This window comes from Amia ocellicauda, chromosome 15 (genome assembly GCF_036373705.1).
Source record: "Amia ocellicauda isolate fAmiCal2 chromosome 15, fAmiCal2.hap1, whole genome shotgun sequence".
Taxonomy (NCBI): Eukaryota; Metazoa; Chordata; class Actinopteri; order Amiiformes; family Amiidae; genus Amia; species Amia ocellicauda.
In genome coordinates, this window is record NC_089864.1 from 16,600,319 (window position 1) to 16,621,543 (window position 21,225).

At 37.5% G+C, this 21,225-nt stretch overlaps 1 protein-coding gene across 6 annotated transcripts in view; it reads right to left on the minus strand.

Annotated features, from left to right (window-relative positions):
- The window catches only part of osbpl8 (oxysterol binding protein-like 8), a 100,081-nt gene that overhangs the window by 19,079 nt on the left and 59,777 nt on the right, over window positions 1-21,225 (minus strand). For 4 of the 6 annotated variants that reach the window (XM_066723600.1, XM_066723598.1, XM_066723603.1 and 1 more), the window contains 3 exons: window positions 20,978-21,118; window positions 2,665-2,735; window positions 591-671 (listed from right to left, as the gene is read on the minus strand). In XM_066723600.1, coding sequence (XP_066579697.1) covers window positions 591-671; window positions 2,665-2,735; window positions 20,978-21,118 — 293 coding nt within the window. Of the gene's footprint in view, window positions 1-590; window positions 672-2,664; window positions 2,736-12,374; window positions 12,708-20,977; window positions 21,119-21,225 lie in introns of those variants that run through there. The other 2 variants (XM_066723602.1, XM_066723604.1) reach the window with 2 other exon arrangements.

A 21,225-nucleotide genomic window follows, 5' to 3' on the forward strand; every position in this document is an offset into this window, starting at 1 on the left:
TGTCAGGTCAAGTAGTTTACGAAATTTCACTGTAATGAAATATGCAAACTAGTATTTTAAGAACTCAATAAATGTATTATGGTTTAAATTGAATGTATTTTTCCACTACAGTTGTTTTATGAGTTTAATTAGCAATCATGTAGTATTACATGCTGTTTAGTACCTGGTTTACTATTTTACTTTTTATAACTGGTACGAGGTAGAATGCAGGATCACTGTAATGCATACTTGGCGGTGGTGTTGTTGTCGTTTTTTCTTTTACGTTTTAGGTGTAACAACTCTCAGTTTTAGTTATAAGTGATAAGTGGATGCTGATATTGATGAAGATGTGTTTGTGCACTTGGGGCCTTTTAAACTATCAATCCAGTGAATTAGAGGCATTTTATGTTGTTATCCAATCATCCAAGAGTTCAAAGTTCAAGTACATTAGTTGAGCGGAAAATGATATTTTGACATCAGTACTAAAGTATTAAGATTCTTCTGTGGGCTATATATGCATCCTAAGCCATGAAAACAGCAAACACCATTTCAGTATAGCATAATATAATATTGTATAGTATAAAAGATGCAGCATTTCTATGTTTCCTTGCCTTAAGAGACTCCTTCTTTGTCAGCTTGCTCCCAGATGACGAGACATCCTTGTCAGAACCATTATAGAGTTTTGATTCCGACTGAAAAGACATAAACAAACAGCCTGTTGAACAGAGCACAAACACCTGCACACAGAGAGCAATAGCCTTTTTGGACCCTGTGCCAGTCACATTCATGTGGGGCCTGAAGCTATAACACATTTCAATTAAACTGAATGAGCACTGGACCTTATTTGTTTTATACTAGAATCTGGGGATTGGGGTGGCAGAAGCATGGCCAACTGCTGCATGCACTTATCAACAGGTTTAAATGGATATTGAATTCAAAAGGAAATGGCGTTTCCATCAGGTAGAAATGGGATCTCTACAAGATTTTTGTTAAGATTTTTCCCTTTTGATTGAAAGCTTCATAAATAAACATCTACTTTTATTTATACTCAGTAGGCCACCATGGGAAAACTGTACAGTAAATCTATGTTTGATTTGCCAGAATCTTCCAGCCTGAAGAAGCCATTTTACTTTCTACCTCCAAAATGAAGATCATATAGCAAATTGATACCAGGTTCCAGGAGTGTTTCCAGACATCGCTGTCTCATTTGATTAGGATAACAAACTATGGCATTATCACTGCTCATTATAAAATGTAATTGATACCCTATTAGCAGCTGACAGTTCCCATTTTCTCTATGGGACCAAGTGAAGGTTATGGAGACAGTATTTTTAGGCACTGGAAAAAAGTCATACTGTCTGTTAAGCTGAGACAGAGCTTCTCTTGTTAAAATCTCTTCCACCGATTATAACATGTACACTCAATTTGGAGCTAGTGAGTAAACATAATAGTGCCCCGCGTCTGCCATGAGTAATGTTGCCCAACGTTTAAGTTCACAGAGTTTTAAATAAGTGAAAAAGTGTTCAAAATATCTTTCCTCAAAGGGAATGTATACCTTAATTCTGACCCAAGCTGTTTTGATTAATTGATTAATTGATCTGCCAGTAACCCACAATTCTCAAGAAAATAAAGTAAGAATCCCATCAGAGAGACCAGGCTGATACAGACTGTACACGTGCACAGATATCAGAGCCTTTTAAAAAAGACACTAAACTACCCAACCCGATATGACCAGAGAGTTTAAGGAATAGATTCATTGCGTGAGCACACAATATCAACCGTAATGAAGCCTCCTCTGGGTCTCGGCAGACCTTGCACCAAAGTGGACAGGGATCCAATTTACATTTCCTCTTCATTGACTGATTTAATGACCGTAATGAATGCTTGTGCAATGTAACTTTCATTTATGTCTCCCAGACTGAAACGTTATGGTTTGCAGCCGTAATGAGGTGCCTGCGATCAGCCATGCACCAATAAGGAGGGTCATACAGTTCCTACAGCATCCCTGCTTAGCCTCAAATATCCCGACATATATCTGCATCTCAAATACTAATGATTGCACACAGCGTCCTGCAGCAAGAGAGATACGTCTTTTAAGCAGTAATTGTATTCTAGATAATATCTTATTTGTGGAGATGGTAGGTAAAGCCCATAAAGCAGGACAACTGTCTGTGCAACTGGTTATACCCAGGACTAGCTTTTATGGTCTACCGAAATATCCGTTAGATAGCTTTGACATGGCTGATGAAGGGTTGTGTTTAAGCTACTAAATTAACAGAAGTTAGTCATCGTCTTAGTCATGAGTGACCAGAGTGGACAATAGTGTGGGAGCAGGGGGCTGAGGAGGTCAGATAGGAGGACTGAGCAAAGATCTAGGATAACCTGTACATAGACTAATAATTTCAGTACTTGACATCTTTCCACTTCTGTTATTTCCACATGGTGAAAACATCTGAAACATTTCAGCTTGATCCATCACCCTGAAATCGATTATTATATCAGCCAAACAACACTTTGATCAAAGACTACTTCTTGTCTGTGTATCATTTTATGCTACGGTGTGGCATTTGCACCCAAGAGTCTGCTGCAAATCTGACTTTATTGTTCAACATGGTGTAAACTATTTCTCAAGTAACATCAAGTTGTAAGCAGTTACTTCAAAAATGAGGTTTATGTCATTCTCACCTTGCTTTTAGACATTGCATGAGTGGAGTCCTCTTTGAGCTGTAAGACATCATCTTTCCCTCTGTCAAAACCTGCAAAGAGAGACACAGAGTAGTGAGGAAAAGCTGTCCCAGTGTGAATATACCTGACTATGGAGCACTTCTCAGAGGCAGCACAGATACAAAGAGTAGTGTAGTAGTTTTAGAGAAGTGTAATCTGGTTTCTGAGAAATGTTCCATCTAGACAGAGTGCCTATCAGATTATTTACATTTAAATTTGCTTTAAAAACATATTCAGGCGGGTACCAATTTCACATTTCACAAAGGCATGTCAAACACACCTACACTCAAATTACAGACAAGACAAGCTTGCTGCCCAGTTATGTTCTTGTCAACAGAGCTCTCTGTTCACCAGTGAAGCAGTAGCCAACATATGATCAGATTGCTTTTCTGCAAGGTATGGAGCAAATTCTGCATCCTGCTTTTGGATACGGGTTCTGCTGTCGTTGCTGAACAGCCAGACTGGGCTGACAATGGTGAGCGTTGACACAGTACTCAAAAGGCGAGAATCGCTGAAGGGATGTGAAACATTTGGAGGCATGCCCAACAGATTTTGGTAGCCTAGTCTAGCCTGAAATTATTTTCTTGCTTTTCTCATAAAACAGGATTTTGAAGACAAGTGTGGCTTATTTAATCACACGAGAAACCCATGCCTCTGAAATCCAAATTTGGAACAGTTTGATTGAATCAATGATTACAGAATGAGGGAATAAAAGTAATCTCTATGTTTAAAACATAGGCTAATCAAGAATTACTCATTGGGTAATTTAGGAAAAATTGCTCCACTGCTTTTTGCTGTGTATACCAGAAGTACTGCAGTATTTGCAGATTCCAAATAACTGTATTCACAAAAGATAACAAATATTTACAGTAAACCAATGTAAACTTTAATTACAAACACCAGTAACAGTATTTCGTATCTTACAGAAATGTAACAGTACCAGTACGTACGGTTTCAGAAATAATTTAAAGCATAGGGTATTTAATAACAATAACAGACCTTATTAAATCAGGAGTACTGCTGATTTCAGCTGCTTTTGGCTCAACAGTCAGCCAGGTAAAGTCTTTTAAATTGACATGGCCGAATCGAAACACACACTCATGCCCTGATTGTATCAGCGTTTTTTTATTTTTTATTTTGTTTATTGACTCATCCAATACAAATCCCAAAGGTAACAGTGCGAAAGAAAGGGTGCAACAAAAATTAATAATAATTATGTCCAAACACCAGAATAAATCCTTCTTACTCAGCAGTTTTTATAGTTATTTTATTTTTTCCATTTTAATATTTCCATTAATGCATTACATTCCTTAGGTTTTGAAACCAACCATTGTTAGCAACTAGCCTATATGTTTGCAAGTACTCATAATGTCTTGTATTTACTGTAGCCTTCTGTGAATAATTTGGGACAAACTTCAATTTAAAGCTATTATCAGATAAGATTTATAGCTGATTTACAACAAATTCATCTCTCTTTATTCTGAATTTATAAATAAACTAACACTTTCTGCTACGTGTCACTCACTGGGTTAAAACCAATAAATCATGGTAATTGCATGATGCTTGAGAACAGCTTTAGACTTATTTTTTTATTAAAATAAATAACATTTTCAAATATTGCAAAATACAGAATGATTATGCATGTAGAAATCGTGTATTAAGCTACAGAGTTTTTGAATGTACGGTTTATGAGGATACATATGCTTAAAGGCCTCATATTTTAATGATAAAATATAAATCATACGTATGTAAGCTTTGTTTCAGTGTAAAACGATGAATGTTTCTATGGTTCAGTGCAAAAAATAAAAAGTCATTTGTATATGTGAAACCTAGCAATATTTCCTGGATTTGCTAACTTAATCGTTTACTTTCAAACAATGTGGGATTAGATTTCAGTCCGAGTTGGAGATCTCACTGTGTTGGAACAAAACATACAGCAGCACAAGGAAAAGAGAAAAGGAAAAACAAATAGGATATTTTTCTTCCCCTCTGCAGCATGTTCCTGTTTCACTTTTTTTAATCTCATTATTGGAAAAACACATCAAATTCTGTGGAAGTCCATCAATACATTTCAGCTGCAATCCCAGAGGTATCCCCCCCCACATTTAAACAGGGTATAAAAAGCTCTCTATGCAGTCTACAAGCCTGCCTCAGACATCTCTTTTTACAGATTTTTCTCAGTGGAGTCATTTTCTGCAAGGGATCGAAGACACGACCTTGAGAACCCAGGTTTACTGTGTATGTAATGATCAGCAAAGTCTGTTTTATTGGCCCATTTCCACTGACTCTTTGCGGGTGTGTTTGGGGAGGTCTGTATAAAGGGCCACGAGGCACCATTTCCATTATACTTAAAGAGTTAAAAGAGGCTGAACTGGAATTATATCACTTGTACACATTTAAACACAGAATCGTACTATTTTCTTAAACATTTAAATTGAAAGGGTTTGCAGTTATCTATTATTATCATTTCAGTAGAGTGAATCTGAAGGGAGATTCTCCCATTAGACAGCACACTGACAACAAAACTACGGTTTCTGAAAGGGAGAGCAACACTAAAACAGTTTTCAATTATTCCATTTTTTTTTTTTAATTCATGAGCACTGATGCAGTAAACGATTGATTATGACTGTAGCTTATTAATTTCATGTTTTTAAAACATATATATGTTTAACTTGGTTTTCTTAATGTAATTTAGAGAAGTGCACCAAGAGAATAGAGACCACTTTAGACTGAGATATTCAATTTGGGTTGCTGGGAGAGGCATTAGAAAAAGGAATTCCTATCTGTATTCTACCAGTTCAGTTTGGGTAACACACAGAGAGTAATAGACTTACACTAATAAAAAAGTAGACAGATTGGTACAGATGGTAAACCATCTGAAAAACTCAAAAAACCTGTAAAGAAAGCATCTATGATATTCATGCCAAGGATTACTTTATGCAAGGAAGGTAGATCTCTCTTGCTGTGGTCTTGTAAGACAGCCCTGTGGTTCTGCGGTTACTCCCCAGCCCTGCAGGGTACAGAACTTAGGCATCCTTACTTACTAATCAGCCAGCTGAGTCTCCTCTCCCCCGCAGTCTCGTCTCTCTCCACATCCTAGTCATCTCTCTCCCACAGATATAGTAATTAACATTACATGAGCACACGCCATCAACCCTGCACTCTGACACTCTCCAAAACAAAGTACTTTGCAAGTGTATGGCATTCTACACTGCGTCTTCAAGCGCTCAAAAGAGTAACGGAAATCTACCCAGCAGCAACATCCAATCATTGCTTACCTAAAACACGTATTAATATGCACTTATAGTTCTGTCACAGTTGTGCAGGGATTGAGTTTGGAGCTGACATTGGCATTTAATAGGGAGGGGGGACTGTTTTTCTAATCAAGAATTAGAATGTAAATTTTGAATTGTAATGCCAAACGTACACGCATTTGCTTTTATCTGTGCCTGAAGTGCAATCACCAGGGAGTTTGTACATTCAGTTTCGGATTCAGCCATAAAGAACATTCAAATGTAGCAGCACGAAACAGATACAGTGAACTTTCAATTATTAAAACTGATGAGACAAAGGGGTGAATCACTTTAAAGCATAATTATGAAACATCGTGCTTATAATACTAGCTTGTGTGGACATACTCTGAAGTCTCTCTACTCTAGTACTTTTGCTTTAGCTGAAGTTTCGAGGTATAACTTTTTGGATTTCAAAAGTAATCAGTCAAGATGTGAACTAGATGCTAGGAATCGGCTTCAATGAACCTTAGACATGCATGAGATTTTGTACATGTATTTTTCTTTTTAAGAGGAAAAGGTTAATAGTTCAGGGTGAATCTGATAACTTGGAGAACTGCATCTTTCAACTGTGAATGCACTATAGAGTATCTGCTCTAAAGCCAGTGTCTGACGTTAGCAATGATTAAAACTGGAAAGGGCTTAGTGACATGAATTAAACGCAACTGCTGACTACACTGCTTTGATTAAGAGGATATTCTGCATTATTAAATATATTAGTCTCATGATTAATGCAGATACAAGTGTTAGGTGCATGTTCATAGTTCTTTAGTCCCCACCACCATTCATTTCTTATCACACTGTAACCTGGGTCTGAAGTGCTGCAATAGTATTCTTTACACAACAGCAACTGCAGAAGCTCAAGAGTTGAGGAAGTATAAGCAACTATCTTTACAGGTTACACAGTAGTGGTACTGTGAAGAAAAAAAAAGTAAGACCCTCTTTTAGTTTTTCTGCATTATGATGTAGGCACTGCTTGTTCTGTAATGCACATCACAATTTTCTCTCAATAGCCAGATGTCACAATAAAATCGCTTACTAACAGAAAATAAACACAACATGTAATTGCCATAATTCCAACAAGGTCACCAGAAATTTTAAATGACATTCTACATTCAAAAGAGAGTTGCAAACAGCAGTTTTTAGTGTGTTCTTACACAACTTCAAACACATAGTAGTGTGCAGATTCAGAAGAAAAAGGAAGGCTCAGAAAAACAGCAGACAGTAGAGAATGAAAAAACAGTTCAAGCCAAGACCTGGCAATAAATGTTTCAGATTAGAAACTAGAGACTCTGAGATGAGATCAATCCTTTTAGTCTTAAACCTACAGGAGGCCCCTACACTCTGCTCAAAATAGTTATGAGCTTGACAGGAGAATTATAAAGATGACTGATAAAATGTGAAGAGTATATACAATATATTTCTGCCTAAATTCGAAGCACATTTGTTGCAAGCAATCTCTTAAAATATCATATTGTATAATTATAAACATACTGTGGTCATTAGATTTCAGAAAGAGCATTTTGACTTCATGTCCCTCCATTAGCCCAGACTGTAAAAATGTTAGACAAAACTGTGAAATAGATTTGATTATCAGTCAGTATCTTCCATCAGGGTCTTCTAGTCATGAAGGGTCAAATATCCTGTTTTGGATTTACAGTAGTATTGCCCTGCTTGATTCTGTACAGTAGGGTTAAACAAGAACATCATACACTGTTTATGATGTTTGAAAACTGCAAACAAGAAGCCAAGAGGATAATATTTAAACTGACTCTAAATATGATAATACTGATAGACAAAACAAGCATTTCAGTTCAGGATTAAATCCCAGATGAGGGTCTCTCTCTCTCGCATACCAAAATGACAAATAATGGTGTTTCCAATCACTTGTATTACAGGATTGTGTCAGCATCACTTTGATTATTGTTTGAGTGACTGATCGTTTATTCAATGAAATAATTAAGCAGCTATTTATAGCAAATACCTTTAAAGTAATGGATTGGAGAGGCTGATACATGACTTATGCACAAACACAATAGCGTAGCAGTGGACATATAATAGAGAGTGTACCACAAGCTGCATGTTAATAAAACACATTTATACAAACCAAACTGTGATGTGTCGTAAGATAACAAACAACATAAAATCTTTATCATATACTTAACTCTACTTAAACCTAGAAAGATACTGACATAAGCATTTAAGATACATGTACACAGAATTAAATGAATTGTATTGCCAAGGCATTTCTGCTTAGATCTTTTGAAATAAACTTTCATGAAGAACAAGTATGTTTAGACACTGTTGTCTCGGACCACAGGAAAACTGGTCATAACAGCAAAATGTCCAAAAGAAACCGCTTTTTGAGCTTCCACTACACATTAATGAGTATCCAACATGGACAGATCACTTTAATAGCAAGTTTTTTCAGTCACCATATGAAGTTGTACTTAAAGCTACTGAACAAACTAACATTGCTGACTGACTGATTTTAAGAATCCAGCATCCTGTTAGGCTGTCTTATTCTGCATCATGGGAAAATCGACAGTGACCGGGTGAGACTCGGTTATCATTTTGACATTGATTGGGTAACACTAAAGATAAACCTTTGACTGATGACAGTTATACAATTAAACATTCACATGCACAATATTTCACCATAAGGATCATTGTCCTTTTAGTGATGATTTTCTTTTTTTATATACCCTTGGTCCAGAACGATCTTCACAGGGTGTTGTAAAAGGCACTTTCCGATCACTTTCACGTGTGAAAATGTCTGGAATTTTAAAGGAGCTACAGATATGACCCTGCAGCATAATAACGGTGTAACTGAGCGCATTACTTTGTTTCCATTAAACATATGATAGCTGCAATGTCCCTTGTGCCTGAACAAATCCTCCTAATTAACTATGATGGAGAAGAAGCCGAGCAGTTGTGTTCTATTCTTGGTACCCAGTGATACTAGTTAGCAGGAAGAGGATACATTCAGCATGTAGAGTTTCCTGCAACACAACCTATCCTGCTGAGATCCAGTCAGCTGGGTGTGCTTCTAATGAACCTGCTTGCATAGAACTTCGATGTGTTCCAAGTGGCCACACAGAATTCCATTACTGCCCCAGAAACAATCAATCAACAGGATCATTGCAAGGAACACACAGGTTATAAGGATCTATAAGGTAGCAGATCACAATGTGAGGCTAATATGCTCTGTGGTGCTATTCAGGGTGTGACTTAATTTATCTTTATCTTAAATGTAGACGAAGACCATTGAAATACCCAATTCATTAACAAATGTAAGAATATAACATCAAGGCTTGGTGTATTTTCAATAGTCCACTGCTACAATAAAAGAAAAACACCCAACAGCTCTATACTTCTTTATACTTCTTTTTTATTTTTTGATTGTTTTAATCAATGGACTAAGAACTAATGCTTCAGATATTTGACATTTGACATCAAACTCATACATATTCAGATTTTACCTTGCTAGAGTTGTTTCTGCTATGTCGTATTTTTTCACCATTACCCATAGTTTAATACTGCTGAGCAGAGCAGAACCCAAAAGACTGGCTTACATCTCCAGTTGCCCACTTTCTTACTGTTTGAACTTTGAATGAGACTCCAGGGGTTCCTGTTAGTTTATGATCAACACTGTGCAAAGGACTTAAAAGGAGCCGGCCTTCTGTATGTAATTACTGGGCACAACCCTTTTTTGTGTAATGACATGCTTAGTCTCCACCTAGTTAAATAGTAAATCCTATAGTTACCCTACTAATGTGTGGCCACTTCATAAGCCCGTTTTTCAAAACCTACTCAAAGAGCCATTGCTTTGGGATTGTGAAAGCATTAAATGTTGTCTAACTGGATTGCATTTGCCAGCATCAAAGAATGAAATGAAAACTTCATAATCATTAAAATGTTAGTTTATTTTCACCTTTGTTATCATTACAATTCACAAAGTTTTTGATTGTTATGAGCGATCTGAATATTATTCCAATCCATAATTTCTGTTCTATTTGAGACTTGTGCCTCTACTTAATTCGTTTTTATAACAACAAGCCAAATTATATGAAATTGGTTTTCAGCGAGTATGTTTCCTAAAACACGACTACAGAACAATTGAAAACACTGATGTAATTTTATGCCTCTGAACTAGTTTAAAACGCTCACATCTGCCGCAATAAGTGAATAAACAAAGGAACCCTGACAAACGAACCATGCTTATCTCCTTTGCTGATTATTCCAATCTATCACCTGTCTGCAGATGCATTTGTATTACTCTTTAGGCTTTATTTACTATTTCTTCGTTTTAAATGTTTGGGCACTAGCCTACATTTAAAAAAGAAGTGAACTCATGCCTTAAACTAGACTGTCATTGCAAACTGACACCATAATAAGTAAATAATCCACATCAGTAGCCCCTCATTGGAACACAAGCAATTTCCTTCCACAATTCTGACAACCAAAAAAAATATAATAATCCTTCAATTTCATTAATGATATGCTTAAAATAATAACATGGAAAACAAGCTCAAGGGATTTATATCCCTAGCAACCTCTTCATTCTGTGTCACAGAGTCATGAATGTGTGAAAACAGGAAATGTCTCTTGGAGGATGAAGTGTTAAGACCAGCCACGTTAAAGGTTTGCGCACACCGTCTATTTATAAATATGTGCACGTTAATCTGCCAAGTCATACTCCACCTGCACACCTACCCTCGAGATAACCTTGAAATTAAGTGCAAGTTATTCCAAGGCATATTTCTCTTTGGACACATTTAATATCTTATTTGAACTGTACTTAATTTTTTCATGATCTTTATAATTTAAATTGTGTGTGTGTGTGTGTGTGTGTATTAAAATAATATTGGGCATCATTTAATCAAAATATATACATATAGACATATACACACACATACACACACACACACAGCAAATCACCCAAAGTAAATTCATAACCTTGATCAAATGCAACTGAATGTTCAATCAGCAAGGTTAGGAAATGAAGGAGTACATCCTGTATATATAAAACCAAAATGTGAAAGAATGTATCAGTATAATACAGCTCATCTGTCAAAAACTAACATTAATTTCTGAAGCACATGAACATGTCACTGAAAACTAAACTTCTTCAACTTTTAAAAACTATTGTCTAACGAAATAATAAAACCAAGTTCGAATCATGCCAAAACAATTTGAAAGACTTTAAAATCAACTGAAATTAGATTGAGGAAAAAGAGACAAAGGATAATACCAACAGAGATGGAAAGCAGAAATTATTAAATAAATATGTATCTGCAGGGTTCCTATGATGATGATATTGTATCACTAGATCTGTTCTTGACAGCAGTACAAGCTAAATTTTTATCAAAGCTACTGAGCTGGCTGTGAGAAAAAACGTGAATTTCTAACAGGATAAATATTAACTACTCCAAAAATGTGAAAGCTGTTTTATATCAGCTGAACGTCTATTTAAAAATAACAAAACAAAGACTGTACCTAAAACCTTAGTGGGCACTACACAAAAATCTATTTATTTCACATAAAACAACATGCGTTTGTATTTTACTGTGTATAATGATGATCATATATTTTTAAATATACTATTTACTATGACAGTTAGGGTTTTCCAGGAATCAACATACCCACAAGATTTTCTATGAAATGAATGATATTCTGGTCACTGCCTGCTAATCCCAGGATGGCAGTGCTGTAGTACGATGAACTCCAAACATCCCGAGACACTGTTGTACTGTAATAATATAACAGGGTTCACTACCTAGGTGTTTCGTGATCAGTTTTTGTAGTCTCTAGTGCTGGCATCAGCCAAGAAAAACAGCAATGTTTATAACTTGTGCCTCTGCAGTACAAATTAAAGTAGAAGATATTACCTTACACTTAAAGGAAACTAAATCCATAGCAAGACCTAGGCCTATTTGTTGGCAAGCTTCACAACAACTTTTACTTGTAATGTAGCCTCAGACTACATGAGACGCAGAAAAGAAGCAGACAAAGTAGCAAGCTGTTTGTTTTCAATAGTTGATTTATGATGTCAGAGACAACCCTTATAGAATATCCGAGAGAAAAAAAATAATTGTATATTACTACTGAGAATGAAAAGAATACTTATAGAGATCAACTGCTCTTCCATTAAAAAAACAAATAAAATAACTAACCTAAGAGCATCATACCATTAGCTTCAATGCAAGTTCAATAGAGCTAGGAATACAAAAAGATTAGCACTTGGATTCTGTATCCCCCCAGAAAGCAGCAGTAAAAAGGGATCTATAGATTATCTATCAAAGTTTGATTAAGCCACAGCAGGCATCTTACGGCGTGTAGCAGCTACACTAAGGAAGTAACCAAAGCAATGTCACCAACCTGGCAGGATAGGTGAGAGCTCATTGTATCCTCCGAAAGAGGCGTTGCGAATGAGCTTGCGCCCGTCGGTGCGGGGTGGGAAGACGACCGTCACCCCGGCGCACGTGGAGAACCGGCGGCGCAGGACGCCCTCTTCTTTCATCATAGAGGCAGCGAGCCCCGGGGCGAGAGTCCGCCACAAACACAGCCGACTGGGACCTCGGAGCTGCTCTCTCAGGCAGCTGGGGGGGCAGTGTCAGAGCAGTGAGGCTCACAGGCTAGCAGGAGTACAGGAGTAGCGCTCAGCACAACACCACCAACGTGCACTTTCTATCTGTCTCTGTCTCTGTCTTTCTCTCTCTCTGTCTCTCTCTCTCTCGCCCGCTCACTCAGTGTCTATCTTGAAATGTAAGTGGTCACTGGATCTCCCACTGGCGAATCAGCAGGAAGTCTCCTCCTCTCACAAACACAGGGCCCTCAAACCAGCTGAAAAGGCATCACATCTTCACATTGTGACGTTCAATAGCCACAGACAACGCAATCTCTCCCTCCCTGTCCACTCTCTTTTTATATATTAAAAAATATATATCAATCCGGCATCCCCACAGACTCTTCAAAGACTTGTTAAATCCATGCTGTTAAAACACTGTCGATGTTACTCATCGATTCCTGCCACACGTAGAGTGACACGTGTTCGAAAACACTCAAGATTAGTGTAATAATAAAATAATGATCAAATTAAATCTCACTCATTATTAACCCACTCATTCTTGAAGACAGGGCCTGCAGTGCAGATTAATGTGCTGCCTCCTATAGTATTCTTGAGTTACTCAGACAATAACAGGATTACAGAACCTTGCTTTCTAAATACATCCTTGCAAACCTAGATCTTTGTAGTCTCGGGGGAGGACATAAAGGTGATTAATTGCCTCATAATTCTCTACAGAGATTGCAGCCCACAGCCATATAACCAGGCAATTCGAACAGGTCATATGTATAGATATAGTCAAAAACAGACTAAAATTCAAAGATCAAAAACAAAAGCTTTTAACACAAACATTACAGAGAGCCACTGGGTTGAGATCTTAGTTTGTGTCTCAAATACCTGTACGCCTAGTTCTCAGTTGGATTGTCTTCCCTCATTCTGAAGAATCATTTCTCAAAGCAGCCAAGCACAAAGGTATTATTTATGGCTATTTTTGTATTGATTCTTAAGCTTTTTTTTCTAAAATTGTAATAACAAGAGGATTGATTAAAAGAGATTAAAATTCTAAAACTCTTATGAGCACTATCTGGAGTTCTTAAGTAAATATATAAATGTTGCTACGTTAACAGGGCATCAATGAACACCCAGATGGTAAAATGCAGCTTAGAGACTCAAACCTTCCTATTTGCCTGGCTAAGTAATGCCTAGGTCACTGAGGACCTGTACATAAAGTGTTGCTTTTAAAATGTCACATTAGGAACGGTGAAGTGTTTTTTTTTTCTTCTTCTTTTTATCCTTAATGGCAATTGCACTACAAAGCCTTTTATTTTTGCAATTTTGTATTCTTATTCTGCCATATACAGTACTTACAGTAGTGCCAGATACTACGAGAGCATTTTTTTCTCTTTTTAATATAATGATTTTAATTATTTCTATAAGTCAGCCATCCTGGGGACATCATATGCCCATGGGTTTGGTAACCATAAATATAATCGTCTCCTCACTTAATCCAGCTTGAGGTGATATCAGGGTTGCCTGGCAACCTCACAAACTCCGTAAACTCCACAGGTTGCTCTGAGAAATGAGTAGGACTGTAATAAGACCCATTCTCTTCTTACAGACGATTAGGCTTCTCTGGAAAAGCTCAAAGAGGAGCTGTATTTAAGTTTTGAAATGTTGCTTGAATGCATGTGTTTAATTACAAGCACAGTGAAAAACAGCGCTTGATGAAAGTTAATCAATGCATATTAAATTCAACAATAGATTCTATAAATCAGTCAGAATTACAAAAATAAACATGGAAAGTAAGGCTTTAAATATTATATTTTATGATTTTATGACATTTCCTTTTGGTTAGTTGTGTATGAAATATCAATTACTTAACACTGAACCACTTCAATTTCTTACGTTTTATATCATACTGTGTAGGTTCGGATCAACTAGCCTATGTGTTTTATGTTTAGATTCTGATTTTCCATGTTTACTAACAGACTTTCCCGGTTAAAGTACATTCTTAAAATAAATTTTATGGTTAATAGTCAATAGGTGTAAATAGTGGAATGGAGGAACGCACCAGGGCTGTTTGCCTGTGTGTTAAGGCTGTTGCTCTTACACAAGATAGTCTTTTCATAATGTTTTCTTGGATACTGTAGGAGCTGCTTGCAGGTGGACTGAGCAGCACTGAACCTGAACGGGGAAGCTGCTCAGCCGGGCTTGTTTTTATTTTTGTGAATGGGCCTGGAAACTTGGGCTGTTGTTCAGGCCTAATTTGATCCCCTTTGTTTTAAAGAGAGAAGAGACTATTGCCGCTGTCATGGTGTAACACAACACCGGTGGGCTGATGCGGTGAAGTATGATATGAAAAATTATTTATTCATTATAACAGGAGATTGGGACATTGCCCTCAAAGAATCTGTAATGGCAAATTCACAGACAAAACAGGTACCATCTTCTCCGAAACCTATTCATTTTTTAATTAGAGCCGAGCAAAGACTATTATTGTATAGGTAAGATGTGGCTAGTCTCCATTCCTTTAACCATATTTATTTCTCAGATACGAGACCAGAGTGACAATTTCTGTCAGATTATGAGCTGTGGCCATATAATTAAATTTCTAGTGCATACAAAGAGATACAGGCCTACACATAAATGAAAACAGATTCCATTGGAAACATACTGTACATATTCCCATCAACTATTCAATGCAAAATGTCAGACTTATATTCAATCACTGGAAATTGTGAATTCTAATGTATATGGGGAACAGAGTATAAAGACTGTTACATTTAATTGACCTCCATCAGAAATGTCAGAAGGAAAAGGGAAAATATATAATATATATTCATCATATATACAATCAGCAATGTAACCCAGTTGCCACCATCAATCAGTCAATCAATCAATTTTTATTTGGTATAGCATCCTTTGCAAGGTAGCTACAGAGCACTTCACGGATTAGAACAATACAAGCTATAGAAATGAACCGTCAGGCACAGAGGAGAGACAAACAAAAACTCCTGTAGGATGACAGCCTGCATAAATGAGTTTGATGTTCATTCAGTCTAAATGGCGCAGAACACAGAACACATAATTGAGGAGCAATCCCAGTGTTATGTGTCACGCTGCACAGCCTGGGAACAATAATACAGATGAAGCAACAGCAAGTGCTATTAACATCAGAACATCCATTTTGAATGACAATACGAGTGTTGAACCACACCGCGTTCCACACGTCCGACCGCTGGGGCACCTGTAACTGCGCTGAACAAATCAGTTCTTGACTACTTTCAGAAAAAACAAACAAAAAAAAAAACAAAGATAACATTCTATAAAACCAATTCTCAATGCTGCTGAGAAAAATAGGTCTGTATGCATTGAGCTCTAGCTGTGATAAGACTGAACTGACTTAAAAGTGACAGTAAAAACTTCCGTTCTGTTCCACTGCTTGTTAAGTTTGACCTCAAATTTGCTGTGTAGAAGCAAATGAGTCAGCTGGACGTTGATGATTACCTGCTTTCTTCCGCCCAGTATTGGTTTCATAAGAGAACCAAACGAACCAAAAAAAAATGCTTTAACACTGTAACACTGTAACACTGCGCACTTCAATCTTGAGCAGAAATGAATGCCTTTCACAACTTTTTAACATGCCTAACACTAGGAATATATGTTTATTATATATTAAAGAATCTGAACCTGAAATAACATTACTTTGGAGATTTGTGTTGCTGGGCAGTTAGAAGCAGGCTGATCTGTTTCCAATAAGAGAGACCAAAACCTTGGTTCTTGTAACAAATTGATTTTGATTTTGAAAATGTGCTTGATATGTAGTGAAGTCATTAAATATTTAGTAGTTACATAGAAGTGTGAGAAACACTCATACATTATGAAAGGGAGAGAGAGAGAGAGAGAGAGAGAGAGAGAGAGAGAGAGGGGAGGGAAAGAGACGGAGGAAAACTCTGGGTCTGAAGTGTTGAAGCACATTGATCCACATTTATTATTTTTTTTTAAATACATCAGTGATGGCTTCTGACACTCTACTGGCTTATAGGAAGTAAATACAATATGTTTTAATGATTAACATTAACAAGATCAAGATTATTTATTTTTCGGGGTATGGTATACCCCTATAACAGTATACAAAATAGGACTTAAGAATTAACATCTGAAATGACAAAGAGGTACTTCATCATAATTTGAGATCTTGGAGAGAGGAAAAAAAAAAACAATCTAATTATGGACTGGCAGTACATCTATAAATTAGAACCTGTGATTGACCTCTGAAGATATGATCAGCTGACCGCTAGCAAAAATAGTTTTTACCACACAAGCATAAAACCATGATGCTAAAGCACTTTCCATGTCAAGCTAGGTAAGATAAAGGCATTATTTATCAGAGTGAAAAGGAAGTTGAAGGTAGCTTTGAGAAGAGAAATGGAATACAGATCTCATATATTCTTAGGAAACATTTCTGAAGCGTGTGAGCAATACATAGCAGGAAGGGGACTTTCACATAGATACCTATATTAGTAGAGAGAACATTCAGGTTTCAAACACACATTATCTGAGATGTTCTCGGAGGAATACACCTCATTGTTGAGCCCAAAATCATTAAAGAGAAGTCTCTGCTGCAGTTCCAGATACAACTTTTTTTTTTTACTCGCATTTTGATTGCCTTCAGCAGGAAAATCCCACTGTTTTTTAAAAAACTGCACCCTCAAGCTACAGCCGATACATTCACACAAAGGCAAGACCTCTTTGCTTGCAAAAACACAGGACTGCATCACATTTTATGCTGTGTTGCCAAATATTAGCAGCCAAATTGGCTGTGTCACATTCTGTGTCTGTTGATGACGATATAGATGCACCTGAGAGATTGAAGTATGTCCTTTTTGAGGAAGACGCAAAGTACTGGAAAAGATTAAACACCTTCTGTTCACTTATTTAATAAGGTAAATTATAAAAAGTCATCAGGTCTCTGAGGCTAGCTAGTCTCCCATGAAGCTTTCAAAGCTAAGAGCTGTGTGGCCTGTTTGCTCTCATGAAGCTTACACTGGCTAGCGTAATTCTTAACACTGTGGTGACTCTAATAATAGAACATGTCTACAGTAATTATGGCATTTTAAATCTCATGAACTCCCAAGCACAGAGATTTGAAAAGTGAAACACTATCTGGACCTGGACCTGGGCAGGACAAATGCCAATGGATCAACCAACAATGATGCAGAAATGCCTGACCTTTGACAGCTCCAGCAGAGAAAAGACAGTCTCACTTATGAGAGTAACAAGGTAACCAAAACAGCAGCAGGAACCATGAGCATTCATTCACAGTCAACTCAACACTGAAACCAATATCCGGAAGAAATGCACCTTAATTAATGGTTTCCAGTAGCACTCTTTTAATCAATCCTCTTGTTATTACATCAACTATTTTTTGTATTGGATTACATGAAATAACCAAAGGGGTACAAGTTTGATACAGAAGCATATCATTGTATATTACTCACACATATATACCTATACAGCACACACTGTTCCTTTGAAGACATTTTAGCAGTCAGCGTTTTAATTTATCCACAATAGTTTTCCCTCTAAAACTTGAATTTTGACATCCACACTGCTGGAAGCTAAGAAATGCAGCCTGAGGTACTTTAATACAATCCTGATTTATGTATAGTTTGCATTTCTTTTTCCTTTATCTTCACCATGGCTTTCTATTTACATTAGATATGTCAACAAACACAACACACCTTAATCCATCCCAGAATGTGCCAACAGGAAAGCACCACTACCACGGTACAGATTACAACTAAGTACTTGCCTTTTGTATGAGCGGCCACTGATCACAGTCTAGCAGAGCCCTGCCCTGCACCAACAAGCAGCTTCCCTTTGCTATCACAGAAGGAATTAAAAAAAAAAAAAAAAAAACACTCCCCTATCGTTTGATACAACCCCAGCCGCCTTGATCCTTAAGTCTGAAGATATCTAAGCACAACACAAAACCAGAGCCCCAGCCTTGCTGTATTAGGTCCACTCTCCGTCCACATTGCTCTGCTCAGCCCACTGCTGGGGATGAGATAAAGATTCCTTCCACGAGCTTTGTTCCGCTACGTCCCGACATACAAAGGTACACCTCATAGGGCAACTGCTTATTGGAAAATAAGTCTGCTCTGTCCAGATTGGCTGCAGGGAAATCCTGCTCTCTCCTCTCTAACCATTTTAACCCTACTTCACCTTAATCTGACAGGATTTAAAATTATCCCCAGCCCAGCCCCTCTAGCTTTCTCTGGCAGTTAAGGAGGAAGAGGAATTTCAAGCAGTTAAAGTGAGAGGACCTCTAAATCCCATTGAGGACGTAGTGTCAATGGTTTATTTTGATCTGTGACACAACAAGTCCACAGAAATAGGAAACATGATACTGTATTTCATTTAATTTGTTTCTTCAGCTAGAAACAGTGGGGGAGGGTGGGGGATGCACATACAAACAAAATTGATTTATCCTGGCCTTGTGTTTCTGTAAAACTGAGTTTCCCCACAGGCAAAGTTACAGGCTTCAAAACTACATACATGGGTGGAAATTTTATTAAACAGGAAATATTGAAATTGATTTTATAATTCTGCTTCAAGTTAAACTGTAAATATTAGCTAATTTAAACTACAGGATACTATGGAAGATATCAGCAGATCGTTCGACGGACACCACAATGGGTTACAAACATCAAGGCGCAAGAGGTATTCAAATTCAACTTTCCACTGGATTTAAACTTAAAGCAAAGCCTTGTTTTCTGTAAAGTTCAAACTGAATTCATATTGAACTAATGAAATCATGTAGTCATGTCATATATAGTATTCAGTATACAGTATGAATTAATCATGTTACCCACTTTTCTTTAAATTATATTCCACACAGAATAAGAGTTTGTTTACAAAGAGAATATAATAGAGTATAGGGTGCTGTAAAGTGGAAAACAATTCATTCAGCTTCCTCTCACAATTTGCAGTTTGTGGGAGGAGAGTCTTTGTGTTCAGGTTTTAAAAGCAATTATGTTTATGCATATCAGCTCTTGGAGTGGACCATGTTTCCATAAGTGCGTTAAAGTGCTGTATTAAAAAATAGAAAACATTTAATAAAAATAAAATTTGATTAATTTGCCTTCTTAATTGTCACAAGGAGTGCACAGGGTCATTTATTTGATTATTTAGGTGGGGAAAAAAAAGAAACAAATAAATGTCTGTCAGTGTGGGGAGGAAAACTGAATCCACCTGTATTTTCAGGAAACACTCCTGCACAACTAACAAAGTAAAATCCACTCAGTGTGCTGTCCACGGTCGCCAGCCTTAGCCCTTTATACTTGTCTTGTGTTTACTTACTATAGGATTGTCTGGTTTGAATGGGTGCATTAATAAAACTATCAAATCATCTTCACAATATGGCAAATTTACTCAACCTTCAAGTCAACCTTAACAACCAGGTTCAACTGCTTATATTAACCTTTAACTGAAGACCAAAAACTATTACGATGTACTTAGTATTCTGGCTTGTATGTGTTAGATGGAGGGGGAAGTGAAGTGAGGAATTAAAACAAAAGACGGTTGACAGCCTGCCAGAGGATATTGTGAGGACACGATGCCCAGACGCTGACATAGGCGGTGCTGTACATTTCACTGTAAAGTATGTCATGGAAACATTACACAGGCCTAATTGGGAGCTGGGCCTATCTGACACACAGCAAACAATGTAAGAAATGCAAGGCTTGAGCTTGTCTTGACAAACTAATTGTGGTACTTTGATCACCCTGTGTGCTTGTTGCTCAGGAGAACGGAAACATCCACGGCCTACTTACTGCAGTTAATCTGGGCGTTACCAGTATTTGACAAAGTTGTCTAATGCCTTGAAGGAAAACAATTTAAGGGAACTCACAGGACAATAACAACATCTTGGCTTTGTCCTTATCTTTTTCTGGAACCTCCTATTGTGTCATCACATGTTCTAACATGTGATTTTACTGTGACTGAGATGCCGGTATTCCTGTGGCATTCCCAACTGTGGAAGTGTTCATCCGACTAACAGTCACCGGGCAACAGGAAGAGTACAGAGCACCACACAGTGCAATGCAGGTTCCCTTGTGCATCATTAATGCAATGCAAAACTGTAATGCCAGGCTGGGTCCAGCCATAATGAGATTTCCAGGCTGTTTAAGGTAAAACTTCTGGCTTTCATGGTATTGTGTTTAACTAAAGTTCCCCCTAGTGGAAAACAGCAGAATTACTTTTAGTATAAAAACAAACAAACAAACAAACAAAGCCCGGTCAACATTTTTCCACCGTTAAGATGTCTTGCATATATCTTGGGGGTATAAAGCAGAAGTCCTCTCTGATGTAGTACACTGTGCATGGAAAGATTAAGATCTCGTTGGCCTACCATGGCTGTAACTGACCCCCGGGCTGAGAGAGCTGACGGACAGAAGGTCTTTGGTCTGAGCGTGAAGCCCCTCCTTCCCTTGCCGCTGGCTCATCTTCCCAGGAGTCACAGGCTGACCGTCATCACTGGGCATTAAGGCAGCTGGGAGAGACAACGGCACAATCAGAGCTGGGTTCACACTGACACACCCCTGGGCTGTAAGGACACCCACATTTAATCATTATTGTGTCAAAACATCCCATAAATAC